This window comes from Copadichromis virginalis, linkage group LG4, assembly GCF_057382275.1.
Source record: "Copadichromis virginalis isolate Kocher_CV1m ecotype Utaka linkage group LG4, C_Virginalis_male_GT1.1, whole genome shotgun sequence".
Taxonomy (NCBI): Eukaryota; Metazoa; Chordata; class Actinopteri; order Cichliformes; family Cichlidae; genus Copadichromis; species Copadichromis virginalis.
In genome coordinates, this window is record NC_140621.1 from 11,754,224 (window position 1) to 11,766,663 (window position 12,440).

The window sequence follows — 12,440 nt, forward strand, 5'->3', positions numbered from 1 at the left end:
ATAATGTGGATCTCCGTACTGATGAAAATAATTGTTGTCCATAATCACGGAGCCTTACTGCAAATTAATACCACTGACATTATTAGCTTTGCTTCCCAATGGTAACCCTTCTGTCTGACCTCCAAGTTAACCAGAGAAGTTGGTGTACTGGTTAGCACTGTTGCCTCACAGAAGGCATATTTCTGGGTCAAACCACAGTTGGAGTCTTTCTGTGTTCCTGCGTGGGTTCTCTCCAGCCACTCCGGTTTCCTCCCACAGTCCACACATACAGTATGCATGCTAAGTTAATTTGCGATCCTAAATTGGCCATAGATGTGAGGTGGATAAAGTGCTTTAATTGTAAAAAATAGAGCAATGTTTGAGTAAAATGAGACTTATAGAATAAACACTTTGAGCACTCAGCATGACTAGAAAAGAATACCCTGTAACTGATCAAATAAATGTCTGTGATAAGCGCAGTGTAACAGGTCTGAAGGCATACTTTTGTCTGTTGTGAAAAATATTCAAGTATTAATTTCTCAAGCTCTTTAGTACCTGATACTTTTGTGTTCTGGCTCATTGACTGATTGAGCGACTTTGGTTTTAAAGAGAGATTTCTAAAAATAAAAGCTTTAGTGAAACTCTCTTGGAAAAACCCCCTTATGTTATCATACATCTTCCAGCTGCACCTAATTACTGATTTTGTTCGTCTATATATGGATTTATGTGAGATTTCTTACCTTAGAAACCTACATGTTGCCGTGGCGGTAAGTGCTATTTGTGTTTGGACCTGTGTGTTACAGGTATTTAGCTGTAGCAAGGCGACGACACGAGTCTGCCAGTCATTGCTTTTGTGCAAATGTGCGACAAGCTCACAGACTTGACACCGTAACAAAAGACAAGAGCCAAAGACAATGTCCACGACCGAGCCAAAGCCTGTGTACCATTTGTAGTGCAGGTGTGAGCTTTTACGGTTATTATTTGCTTTGTGCCTCAGTACAACGTGCATCAAGGTCAGCCTCTCGCTTCTCTCAAACAGGAGAGTGGGGAGCGAAATGAAAAGACAGCAAGAGTCGAGAGAAACCTTCTGAGACAGAGGGTGAAGAGGCTGCGTGTGTGAAAGGTGTGACGTTAAGAGAAGGAGTGAATAAAAGGCACAGAGACCATGCAGAGTGTAACTAAAAGTGGCAGTAAGAACGTGTCTAACCTCTGTCAGTGCAGTGTGCAGGGGACAGGCTCAGGCAGCAGTACAGGTAGCTGATGGCAGGCAGCAGGCTCTCTGTTTTTATAGGCTTCAACCTCCCTGCTATGTTACTCACTGACTCACACACACACACACACACACACACACACACACACACACACACACACATAAACACACGGGCATTATTTCTGGGAAATATACCTTTACTGCACAGCTGACCCTAAATGTAATGTAAAATATAGTCGAGTATCCAACAATTTTCTCACTCTTTCATCTATGATTTTATCTGCGGTGCTCTCAAGGATTTTATACAGGGGCATTCAAATGTGATGTAGCAGATCAAATGTAACATTGTGGGCTTTGTCATTTATTGCATGTCGTGGTGCGTCAATAACAGTGAAAATGCCTGATCAAAACATTCATGATGCCAAAAACATTGCAATATATAGGGGTTTAGTATAGCAATATATCATTATTAAAGAACAACAAGACAAGATCCAAGAGTAACAGTTATCTTAAAGATCATGATAGGATATTTTTTAAATAAAAAAAGAAAGTGTGCTTGCAATACTCTAAAGAAACCATAGGGTTACTAGCACCCTTATTTGAGAAACGCTGCAAAAGACAGTGGGCTGAAATATACAACTTACAACTGAGGATGAGGCTCCAAATATGCAGTAAAAAGAAAAACGTGGTAAGCCACAGAGGGATGAGTGTTGCTGACATAAAGACGAAAAGCAAAGCAAATTAGACCCTTGTAACAGGCATGGAGTTATGAGTTACCGTCTAGTAAAGTTCAGTGCAGCATTTTGATCTGCAGATCAGCAGAAAACGCTCCTCTGAGTATGTTTGTGAGGATGGTATTAAATCAAAGGTGAGTGAGGAGTAATTGAAATACAGATGAATGCAGAAGAGGAAACAAACACGACAACATTGTCTCTCTCGCTAGATAATTGTGTTGCTGTGTAGTAAGATGGCATGCCGGCGACGCTGTAAGAAAGGGAGATGCAGTCTCTGTGGATGACTGAGAGAGCGAGCTGACTTGTTTGCCTGCTGTCGGAGCTTTTCTTGGTATCACTGTAAGCGAAACTGTTTGCTGTAGCGATCATGTTGCTAAATCTGCCTCTTAACATAGGGGGCTTGAGCGGTTATTTGGATATTTTAGATAAATGCAGAGAGAGAGAGCTGTGCTCAGCGTGACATGTCAGCAGCACCTTGGGGCCTCACCATGGTATAGCAGTTTGAAGTGCACTCCTTCCATATTACTGTAATGGGGAGATGAAGGTGGATCATTGGCCTGCGTCACACAAAGCAGCTTCAGCACCAGAGGGAGTGAGTTCACTGCTCCATAAAAACAGACACAAACAAAAACAAACCAGAAAAAAGAAAAGGTAAGACAGAGGATGGAGTGTGACAGAGCGAGAGACGAGAATGACAATGAATTAGCATTTTCTCTCAAGTCATTACTTTAGTCTGGAACCTGTTGTGCACATCATTTGTCAACAAAGCCAACACAGAGGATGTGGTCCAAACATGCACTCTATAGGATGAAGGATTTCTTGCATTCACTTGTGGTTTTTATGAAGTTTGGTTTCCCTAAGAGGGATTTCTGGAGCTAGCACAAGTCATCGTGAAGAGAAAGGAACCGGGAGGAAATGACCACATCTTACTCAGAATGATTAAAAATGACCACACACACACTTTAGAAACCAATATTAGGTGTCTAGATATAGCTAGGATAAATGGTGGCGTAAGAGGGTGGAGAAAAAGGACCAGAGGGGACAGGAGACAAAGGGCAAGGGGACTTTAACTGGAAAGAAACTTCAGGCTGAACAGTCATCTACATTCCCCTTTCACTGCTGTATTGCATAACATTAAAATATCTCCCCTTTGGGATGCCGCCGCACTGAAGCTAATATAAAGTATATATTAATGCAAATTACAGTGGGCTGAATTGGAACATGTGGAGGGATAACAGGCTGTAATTCCCTCAGGGCCCGGGATGAGCAGAAAGCAGGCAGAGGCTAACCACAGCAACAGTTTCTGAATCCCCAGCTGGCACGCTGCTGTTGTGCCCTTCAGCTGTGCTCATTAACCTGGGCAAGTACACAGACGTAATAACACCATACGGCAGACACCTATAACAAAAAAATACATTATTTGCACATTTGCATTCTTTTGTTCTTTTTTTCATTGTTACAAACCTTCAATTTCAGCATTTATGTCATGGTTTTATGGTTCTAATAAAGATACAGCAGCCTTCTGAAAACAAGTGAGGCCCGGATGCTAGTTTAGGCAGTCCACTCAAGCTAATTTATACCCGTGTGACATGCTACACTCTCCTCAAATTCTGTTTAAGATGTAAATGTCTCATCTCTCATCTCAGTGTCTGCACTGCTGCCTGCAGTTTGACCCCTCCACCACCCCTGCATCCACCTGCAGGTTCCAGCAGGAGATTTTTTTTTAACTATTTACTGTGTTTCACCAGGAAGATAACAGAGATCAAATCTCTTTCACCAGAGATCTAGCCAAGGCAGCAGTCATACAAGCTCATAACATATCAAAATATGCAACACACGCTCTATGCTTTCGATGAGCTCCCAGCGCAGAGCCCAACATGCAGCTATATTAAAAATTCAAATGTGAACTGATCGAGTGAAATGGTAATAACGACCAATTCTACATATATAACTGTTTAATGTAAATTAAGTCAACAGAGAAGAGCCAAAAACACGTTTTTCCTAAATTTCCTTTGTTGGCTCCACAAGCAAATCCAAAAGCTAACGAATGGCTGTACACATCCATCATAAAATGCACAAATTCAGAGATGAAATAAACATGTTTACAGCCTGGTAAACAAAATGTTGTAGCTGGTATAGCTAATGAATGTTCAGACATTGCCAGCTTTAGCCAGTCACTGTCTACTGTCCTTTAACTCCACAAACTGTAGTCAGTGAAGTGGACCTCTCCACCGTGTTTTTGGTTCGCTTTGGAGTATTTTTAATACAATAATCTGACAAATAATTTGAACTGAAGCCAGTTACAGTTCATCCAAGAGGTTTATATGGCAGTTTTGGTGAGGGATTTGTAGTTTTAAATAATCTGGTATCTGTGGCTATGCTAGCATTATCTGATTAGCATTCCAGAGAGTTAAGGTGGCTCCCACCATAAGACTTCAACCTGAAGAGTGCACAAACTGATGGGTGGCATCATGATGGCTACGTCCATCTACTAAATACAGTCTATGAGCAAAACAAGTGAAGTGAAATTGTCTGACCTAATCTGACTGTGTCCAGTTACACCCCAGTTTATGGTATCTCACCTTCCACTGCCTGGTCGAGGAATTCATTTTACGAGGTTTTTTCCTTCCAGCATTAATCAGAGGCGACGGAGACTTTTTCTTGCCATTTTAATCCAATTCAAAACCAACCATATTTTAGGAGGCTTTGTTATTCCAGTTCACTTAAAATGAGATTTATATGGCAGGTTGGTTATAAGAAATAGCACTGCACTTAAACTGAGCACTGTGTCCAGCTGCTGTTAAGTCATATTTTAGGATATACCAAGCCTCATTCGACTGCCACAAATTTTTCTTTAAATAAATTCAAGTCAATATAATCTTTGTGCCCATGTTTGCTCTGCAATAAATGTTCTTATCTGAACAGCTGTGCTTTTCTGCAAATGTACTAATTTGAAAAAGAAGAAAAAACACAATTATCATTAAACAGCTCTTCTGCTATCTCTGAATGTCACTATAACAATCGTTTAAAGCAGAAAGAAAATGCTGCCAGAGAAAATGGACTCGCAAACGTAAATCAATCATATTTGAGAATAATTAGCCTAAGTGCTTTCCATTATATCGCACAAGACATTGTGCCAAACGCTCCAATTAATCCGTGTACATTACTTAATAGATGTTTTATTATGGTATATGCCAACTGTTATTTTTAACCCCCAGTAAAACATCTTGGCACGCTCACGTCACGGTTATGGAGCAAAAGATGAATTGATTGTGAAAGTTGTTTTTCTTTAAACAAAATACAAATGCATTTTTAATATATTACTATTCTACTAGGTTCCATTAGTTTTTGATTATTTATGCCAGAAGAACTAACAACATCTGCAAACACGAAGACGCATAAACTTGCTAAATTTCCCTAATTTAATTCAATTAAATTTGGTATCCTAGATACAGAAAAGCTCACCAATCAACAGCATGTAATCCTTCTTCGTTTGAGCTGTGGTGAAAAGCCTGAGTAATAAACTGTGTTAATAACTGTGGAGAGACAATAAATCAAAAATAGCTCTTTTTAAATGAAAATCTTTTTTCTTTTCAAGTCAAAATGATGAGAAGGGCATCTCAAACCAAACAGCTCAGGTGTGGCTGCTGCTGCTTCACTTGGATAAATCTTCCAGTGTCTGCTGTGTGGGGAGAAAAAAAACCCGACATGCGTTTGATCTATTATGTCTCACTGTGTGGGAGCCCACTACCTCACCCTGCAGGTGGATGTGTTCCTGTGTACTGTGTGGATGAGCTTGTGCTGAGTGGGTTTGAAACAGCTGAAACTTTTATTTGCTACAAAATGTTTTCATTTGGATGACTAAGAAAGACGAATAAAACAGTGTCCCACATGGTGAAACTCAAACTCTGGGGGCCGAGCTGCAACGTTTACCTCTATACATCGACTGTAATTAACCGTATCCGTGACTTAATGAGACATAAGTGAGCATGAAGCCAAATCAGCTGGCATTAATGTCGATGCGCAACGCTGAGTGGTGAATTCATTCATTCAGAATGGTGAATCACTTTATGTGTGAGAAAATTAATCTATTAGTATAGTGCTGTGTTTTGTAACCACAGAGTCATAATTATTAACACAGTTATTAAGGCATTAGCGCTCATCCCTAAATTCGGGATCAAGGTTTAAAAAACAGAGCTGAGGACACATTTTCGGTGGAAGTACACACAGAGTCTGAAAGTTGTCTGAGAGGTCACGTTGTAAAGTGAAAATTAATTTATCAATATACTTTGAGTTAAAAAAAAAGACAGTAATGTGCAAAAGTCTTGATCCACCCCTCATTTCTAAATAAGTACATATATTAGAAATTATACTTATCTATCACAAATCTATCACATGGTACTTAAAAACCTCTACTTTCTTTATATTTTGCCATTTTTGGAAAAAAGGAAATAGACACAGGAATTTATTGAAACGTGCAAACATACATGGAAATACAGAATATAATAAAGTCTATATTTGGCATGAGCACCTTTATTCTTTGACACAGTCTGGACTCTCTTAGGCAGCTTTCTTGTCATTTCTTTAAGCAGTCTTCAGGAATAGTTGCTTCTTTGGATGTTGGCTGCCTTTTGTTCTGCTCTCTGCTTCAATAATGTTGCGGTCTGGGCTCTGGGAAGGAAAATCCATAACTGATAGTGTTCCACTGTGTGGTTTTTATCCTATCCAGGTATGCTTTTACTGCATTGGCAGTACGTTTGGGATCATTTATTATCGCTGAAAAACGAAGCCGTTGCCAATCAGATGCTTTCCAGATGGTACTGCACTATTCTGCATTCATAATTCTATAAATCTTGACCAGATCACCAGCAACACTGTATGAAATGCAGCCCCAAATCACGTCCGAGCCTCCACCCTGTTTTACAGATGGCTGTAGACACTCACCATTGCACCTCTCTTGTAACTGCTGTACAGACGGATGATGATTTGTACCATAAATTTTACTTTGGATTCATCACTACATCAGACCAGTCACCACTGATTTTCAGTCCAGTTCTTGTGTACATGGGCATATCTCAGCTTCTGTGCCTGTTTACCTTCACTATGAATAGCTTCTTGATGGCCACCAGGCTCAGGATTTGTTAGCTGTTCGTCAGACAAGATTAAACACTAGTGAGGACAGAGCCTTTCAGTCTGTGGCACCAAGGCTTTAGAACAGTCTCCCACTAAACTACATTTAGCCAATTCTGTGGACTCTTTTCAGAACCTTTTTTATTCAACAAGGCTGTTTAGATTCTTATTGCTATAACAGATTTTCTTAAAATTACCTATTTCTTAAAATTTACCTTTATTTTATTTTGTGCCTTAACTTCATTTTATATTAGCTCTGTTAGATGAATCATCTGAAGGATCAGATAAATCTCTCAGGTGCTCTGCCAGGACTTTTCCTCTTTCTAAAGGACATACCTTTCAGATACTGCTTACCTACTGCGGATAGTTTTTTAGGTCTGCCACTTCTTCCTTTCCTCCATTTGTCCATTTTCCTCATTTTTCTCAAGGACACACTGCACACTATGCTGAGATATTGTTAGGGTCTGGGCAGGCTGTTTTCCCCTCTGTTTTCTCCTTCTGTCTCTCTTTGTTCTCTCAGACAGAGAGGTGGGCTTTACCTGTGTCTCCACCCACAGGCGAAGCCGCCACTCACGCACTTGCGCCCATTGCCTCATTACGGTACGTAAGGACCGGCTGAGGCAGTTGTTCTCTCAAAATTGGATCTTCCAGTTTAGTTTTTGCTGTTGTGTTTTCTGCTCAGTAATTTTCTGAGTTCGTTGTTCGTTTCCTGGTGAAGCTACTTGTGCTCTCTTGAGGAGTCTAAAGATCACAGCTGGCCATTTTCCTCTTCCACTCTAAGAGTCAGTCAGCCCCTACCTGCCCACTCTCCATTAAGCTTTCTTCGCCTACCCTGGATTTCAGTCTGCCCACCTGCTACTCCTCCACGACTCAAACACAGAATCTAACAAGTGAGATCTCAGAGTTGAATAATCCTTGCACATCTCTATTGCTGCTACCTTCACTAACTACCAGTCTCCCTCTCTGCAGACCCTCTCTGGGCTCATCTGACAGAAACACTAGCTGCCTAATTGCTCATCTGCCTGTTGTTAACTTAATTCAGTCTCTAAATAAACCTTATAAGCCTTTTATTGTTGGTCTACATCTGCTCCCAGTGTCTAGTAATTGCAATACCATACCAGATACACTAAGTTTTTAGCTAGCAGCTCTTTGGTAATCAACTTGGTGGCAGAAAAACACTATTTTACGCTAACTGTGTTAGCTTTGGCATTTTTCATAGTCAACTAAAGAAATGCAAACACTGTGGCTTTATAGCAGGCTTCTAATAATGAAGTGCCAAAAGATGCAACTGAGAAGTGGCTCTTTGCTAGGTTGTCTGTTATGTATAGACAGACCACTGGTTCATCCCTTGAGTTACAGTAGGTACTTTTTTCTGCTTGAATGATGAATGACAAACAAACAAGCATCCCTGAAAATGTTCAGGTAGTCTGACTCGTCGGCAGCAAGAAAGCAAGAAAGACAGCAAGAAATGAGGAGTGGTTTGAGACTTTTGCACAGCACACTACACGCTGACTGTTTGTGTACATACACCTTTAAATATGTATTAATAAAATAATGAATGTCTCTGCACACAGATACAATCAGCTGTTCCAACAGACAGGACACCGTTCACAGCAGAGCCTACTTAAAAGCTGTTGTGCTATAAAAACAATTGGAGTCACACATAATATGCTAAATGCTTTCCCTGATTGAGGCACATTAACTTTAAATGAAAGACTCCATTACTGCTTCATCGCTGCACGGCGAGTGCGCGAAGCTGCCGCCAGAGGTTTTATGCTGTGCGGTTTATCTCTGTATTTCCCAGAGAGAGCTCGCAGAAGTTTGAATTAAAACTGCTCTCTCAATTTTTTTAATCAGCTCTCCATGAAGCTGATAAAAATGTTACCTGGTACATTTTGGGGGAAAAAAGAAAAAGAAAAAAATTAAAGTGAATTTTGTTTCATCTTTTCTATTCTGGTGCATCTATTCTCATTAATTTAAATACAATAGAGCCACAGTTACGCTGATTCCTGTACAGATTATTTTGCTTTGAAGATGCTAGAGGTGTTACAATATAAGCTCTGTGTTTCTTACCCTGTGCAGCGTATTCCTGTTCAAACCCATGGTCTGTGTTCACCACACTGACCCGCTGTAGGGCCTGGAGCAAGGCTGGTCTTAGCTTTGTACACAGGTTTATGTTGTAGCCTCTTTGACCTCCCAGAAGAACTTCTAGTACACCCAACACTCGCTCAGCTAGAGGAGCCTCTCTGGTGCAAACCATGTCCTGTGGTCAATTAAAAAAGTCACAACAAAGAAGGCACATCCATTTAGAATATCTCTTGGTAACAGTATTATCCCAAAGCAGTAAAGAGAATCAGTTGAATGAAGACAATTGTAGCCTAAAGAGGAATTACATATGGCACCATGGCTCTTTCTGGGACCTCCCCACCCTTTCATGTGCATACATGAGAGCAGCAGCGAGACCCCGATACAGAACAGAGCAGACATCGGTGACTACAAATATGAAACTGATTAAGTCAGGCACAGCATGAAAAGGAGGATCTGTGGTGGAGGTGACTGGTACAGTGGCTTGTGTGGGCAGCAACTGTGGGCAGGTTAAAGAAGTTTAACCAGCATGTCCTATATGAGATCTGCAAGCTGGATATTTAGGAGGGTATGACGTGGGGCTGGCACGGAGAATTTACTCCATGCTCGATTCAAATTTTTATTCCAAACAGCTCCCTTTACAATGCAGCATTCAGCTGCATAAAAATGTGTTCATTTGAATATAGCAAAGTCATTAACTCTGAACTCTTATTCAAGGTCTCTGGCTCTCACCAGGAGGGTCAGTATGACAGCTGGGTACTTCTCCATCACAGACAGCAGCTCCATGGTTTCTGTGTCTGTCTTCTGATCCGACCTCTCATCAGCACGGCTTTCTTTCTCCTCCTGTGTGTCTGCCTGTAAGACCAGATGAAACCCAGCCACCTTTTCATCAACTCTGACTTACCAGAGTTGAAGGGAATTCAGGAAAACACACCCCAATGTGTCTCTAAGACTTGCTCTGTCAGAGTGAAACTAATTAGTGAAAGTTGCCAGAGTGAAACAAGCAAATTGAGTTCAGTAAAATCACTGAATTATTCAGAAATACTTGCTGGGATACAGTTTAAGCAGATGTCTCATTACCGGGGTAGGCCCTGTGTTTGTGTCCTGTTCCTTGGTCAACCACAGCTCCAAGACCAGGGCGGCAAATTTCTCTGCCAGCTCTGGGTATCGACACATGAAGTGGATCAGCGCAGGATGGTGAAAGTAGAGTGAAGAGAAGCTTTGGCAGGAGGAGAGTGCCTTGCTGATGCAATTCAAAGAAGCCTTGAATAACATGGTGAAGAAAGATCGATGAAGTCAAAGTACTCTCTTTGAGTTGAGTGTACACATCCAAGTTAAAAACTTGCAATTTTGAAAATAATTTTCTTCACAATCCGGAGGAGGATCTCTTTTGAAACCCTACTGAGGCAGAGCCCTTAGACAGAGGAGCAACTCTTCTGTAATCTATTTTTATTCACAGTCAATGTAAGGTATATAATATTGAGTAGTCTCAGAGAGGCCGCGTAATACTCTGTGAAATAAAGAAGGGCGCATTTTTCATGTTTTTTTCTTCTGTGATGCTCAACTATAGTTAAAATTCTTTGCTGGTGAATTCTCTACAGCACAATATAGATTTTGTATCAAGAGATGAACATGAGCAGTCAAGCTCTGACTCTAAGTATTTCTAAGCCTGTTAAAAAATGGTTTCCATATTCAATCATGAAAAAAAAAAAAAAAGAAGCATCGGCTCCGTACGCGCCACTCTTTCGTCTGTGGACGGGGAAAAAAAAAACTGAACACGTTCAAAATGATGAGATCCTGACACATTAATATGGCATTGCTTGTCAGTACACCTATCTCAACCTTCAATCTGTTTCATATTGTTAGACTGATTTACTGAACACAAAATTTTAAAAAAAAAATTCTCAAACCGAGGCAGACGTGTCTTCGCTGTCAGCGTGTTTTGGCATTAAAAGTGATAAAGGTTAAAAAAAGGAAAAGAAAAGTTAAAAATACTGGAGCCTTAAGGCACCATAATAGCAGAGAAGCCTGAAATCTAGGTAAAGTTTAAACTTTACTTCCACGGTGACGCTGTACTGTAAGTAGTGACTGCTTTGAAAGTTTTCAAAGTTACTGTGTGTGTTTTGATTTTGGCTCAGAGTTACCCCATCGAGTGAGGGGCTCTTGTCCTGTGTGAGTGCCAGCAGGTAGAGGGCAGAGCGGAGCACAGAGTGAGGCGGGACACAGCCCTGCTCCTGCACAGAGCGCAACAGCCACACAACATTGGAGAAGACTATCTGGTCAGGGAGGAGCCTGGATTACACACACACACACACACACACACACACACACACACACACACACACACACACACACACACACACACACACACATATTAACGGCATTAATTGCAGTATTCAAAGTTCACATAAAGACAAAGTGCCCCCAGGGACACGCTGACGAAAGAAACTCGATATCTCTCAACACAAACGCACTAAAACATATGCAAAAGATCAACACACACATTCAGAGATCCTATCCCTGAGTATACAAACAACACGCACCCTCAGCCCTCCCACGCTATGTAAATCTCTGGCCACATCTCTCATAATCTTGATGAGACCGCGCAGTGGCAGGGAGAGGCTTTCATCGCCTTCCCAGGAGGTTAATGCATAGCCGAGGATTCGCAGAAAGAAAAATTAAACTTTCCAAGAAGCCGACACGCTGTTTTTCTCAGGTTATAAAAAATGCATTTGAGACCACCCTCGACGGGCCACGGCAGAAGAACAAGGAGAGAGCTGCAATGACGTGTGAAACCAGACGAATTTATATTCATACAAGTCTGATATATTCGATATAGCATGACTGCATTCATCATCTTGAGATTTTGGTTATGTAAACACAGTAATATAGCTCAAATGTTGCCTTTTCTGCTCTCAAAGTATGGACTACAGCATAGCTAAACAAGGCTTTGAGAGTGCGAGATGTTTGGTCATATCCACATGAACCAAAATTTTCCAAAACTACTTTAATTGCAAAAATGTACAATTCTTTCCAAATAGTCGGAGAAATGTAATATTCAATAAGGTCCATGTCAATATACGATAGAGACAAATGTTTACTCTTCACAAGTGCTTAGATACATAAGAAAAATGATGCTGATGCTAAAATATGCATCGGTTATTTTTATTTCCACAAAATAAATAAATAAAATAACAGCTTATATCACAAGGTTGCTGGGCACTTAAATTGAACAAACTGTTTGTGATGTTCAACACTGAAGTACATAATAATTTATCCCAAGAGTGCTTGTATATATCTAA

The 12,440-nt window shown here is 40.7% G+C and overlaps 1 protein-coding gene across 3 annotated transcripts in view; it reads right to left on the reverse strand.

Moving 5' to 3' along the window:
• The window catches only part of mei1 (meiotic double-stranded break formation protein 1), a 64,183-nt gene that overhangs the window by 16,105 nt on the left and 35,638 nt on the right, over nt 1-12,440 (reverse strand). The window contains exons 20-25 of one of the 3 annotated variants that reach the window (XM_085453563.1): nt 11,283-11,430; nt 10,219-10,401; nt 9,871-9,993; nt 9,127-9,316; nt 2,411-2,524; nt 1,187-1,297 (exon numbers count right to left, since the gene is read on the reverse strand). In XM_085453563.1, the coding sequence (XP_085309689.1) occupies nt 1,187-1,297; nt 2,411-2,524; nt 9,127-9,316; nt 9,871-9,993; nt 10,219-10,401; nt 11,283-11,430 (869 nt within the window). The remainder of the gene's footprint in view (nt 1-1,186; nt 1,298-2,410; nt 2,525-9,126; nt 9,317-9,870; nt 9,994-10,218; nt 10,402-11,282; nt 11,431-12,440) is intronic. The other 2 variants (XM_085453564.1, XM_085453565.1) reach the window with 2 other exon arrangements.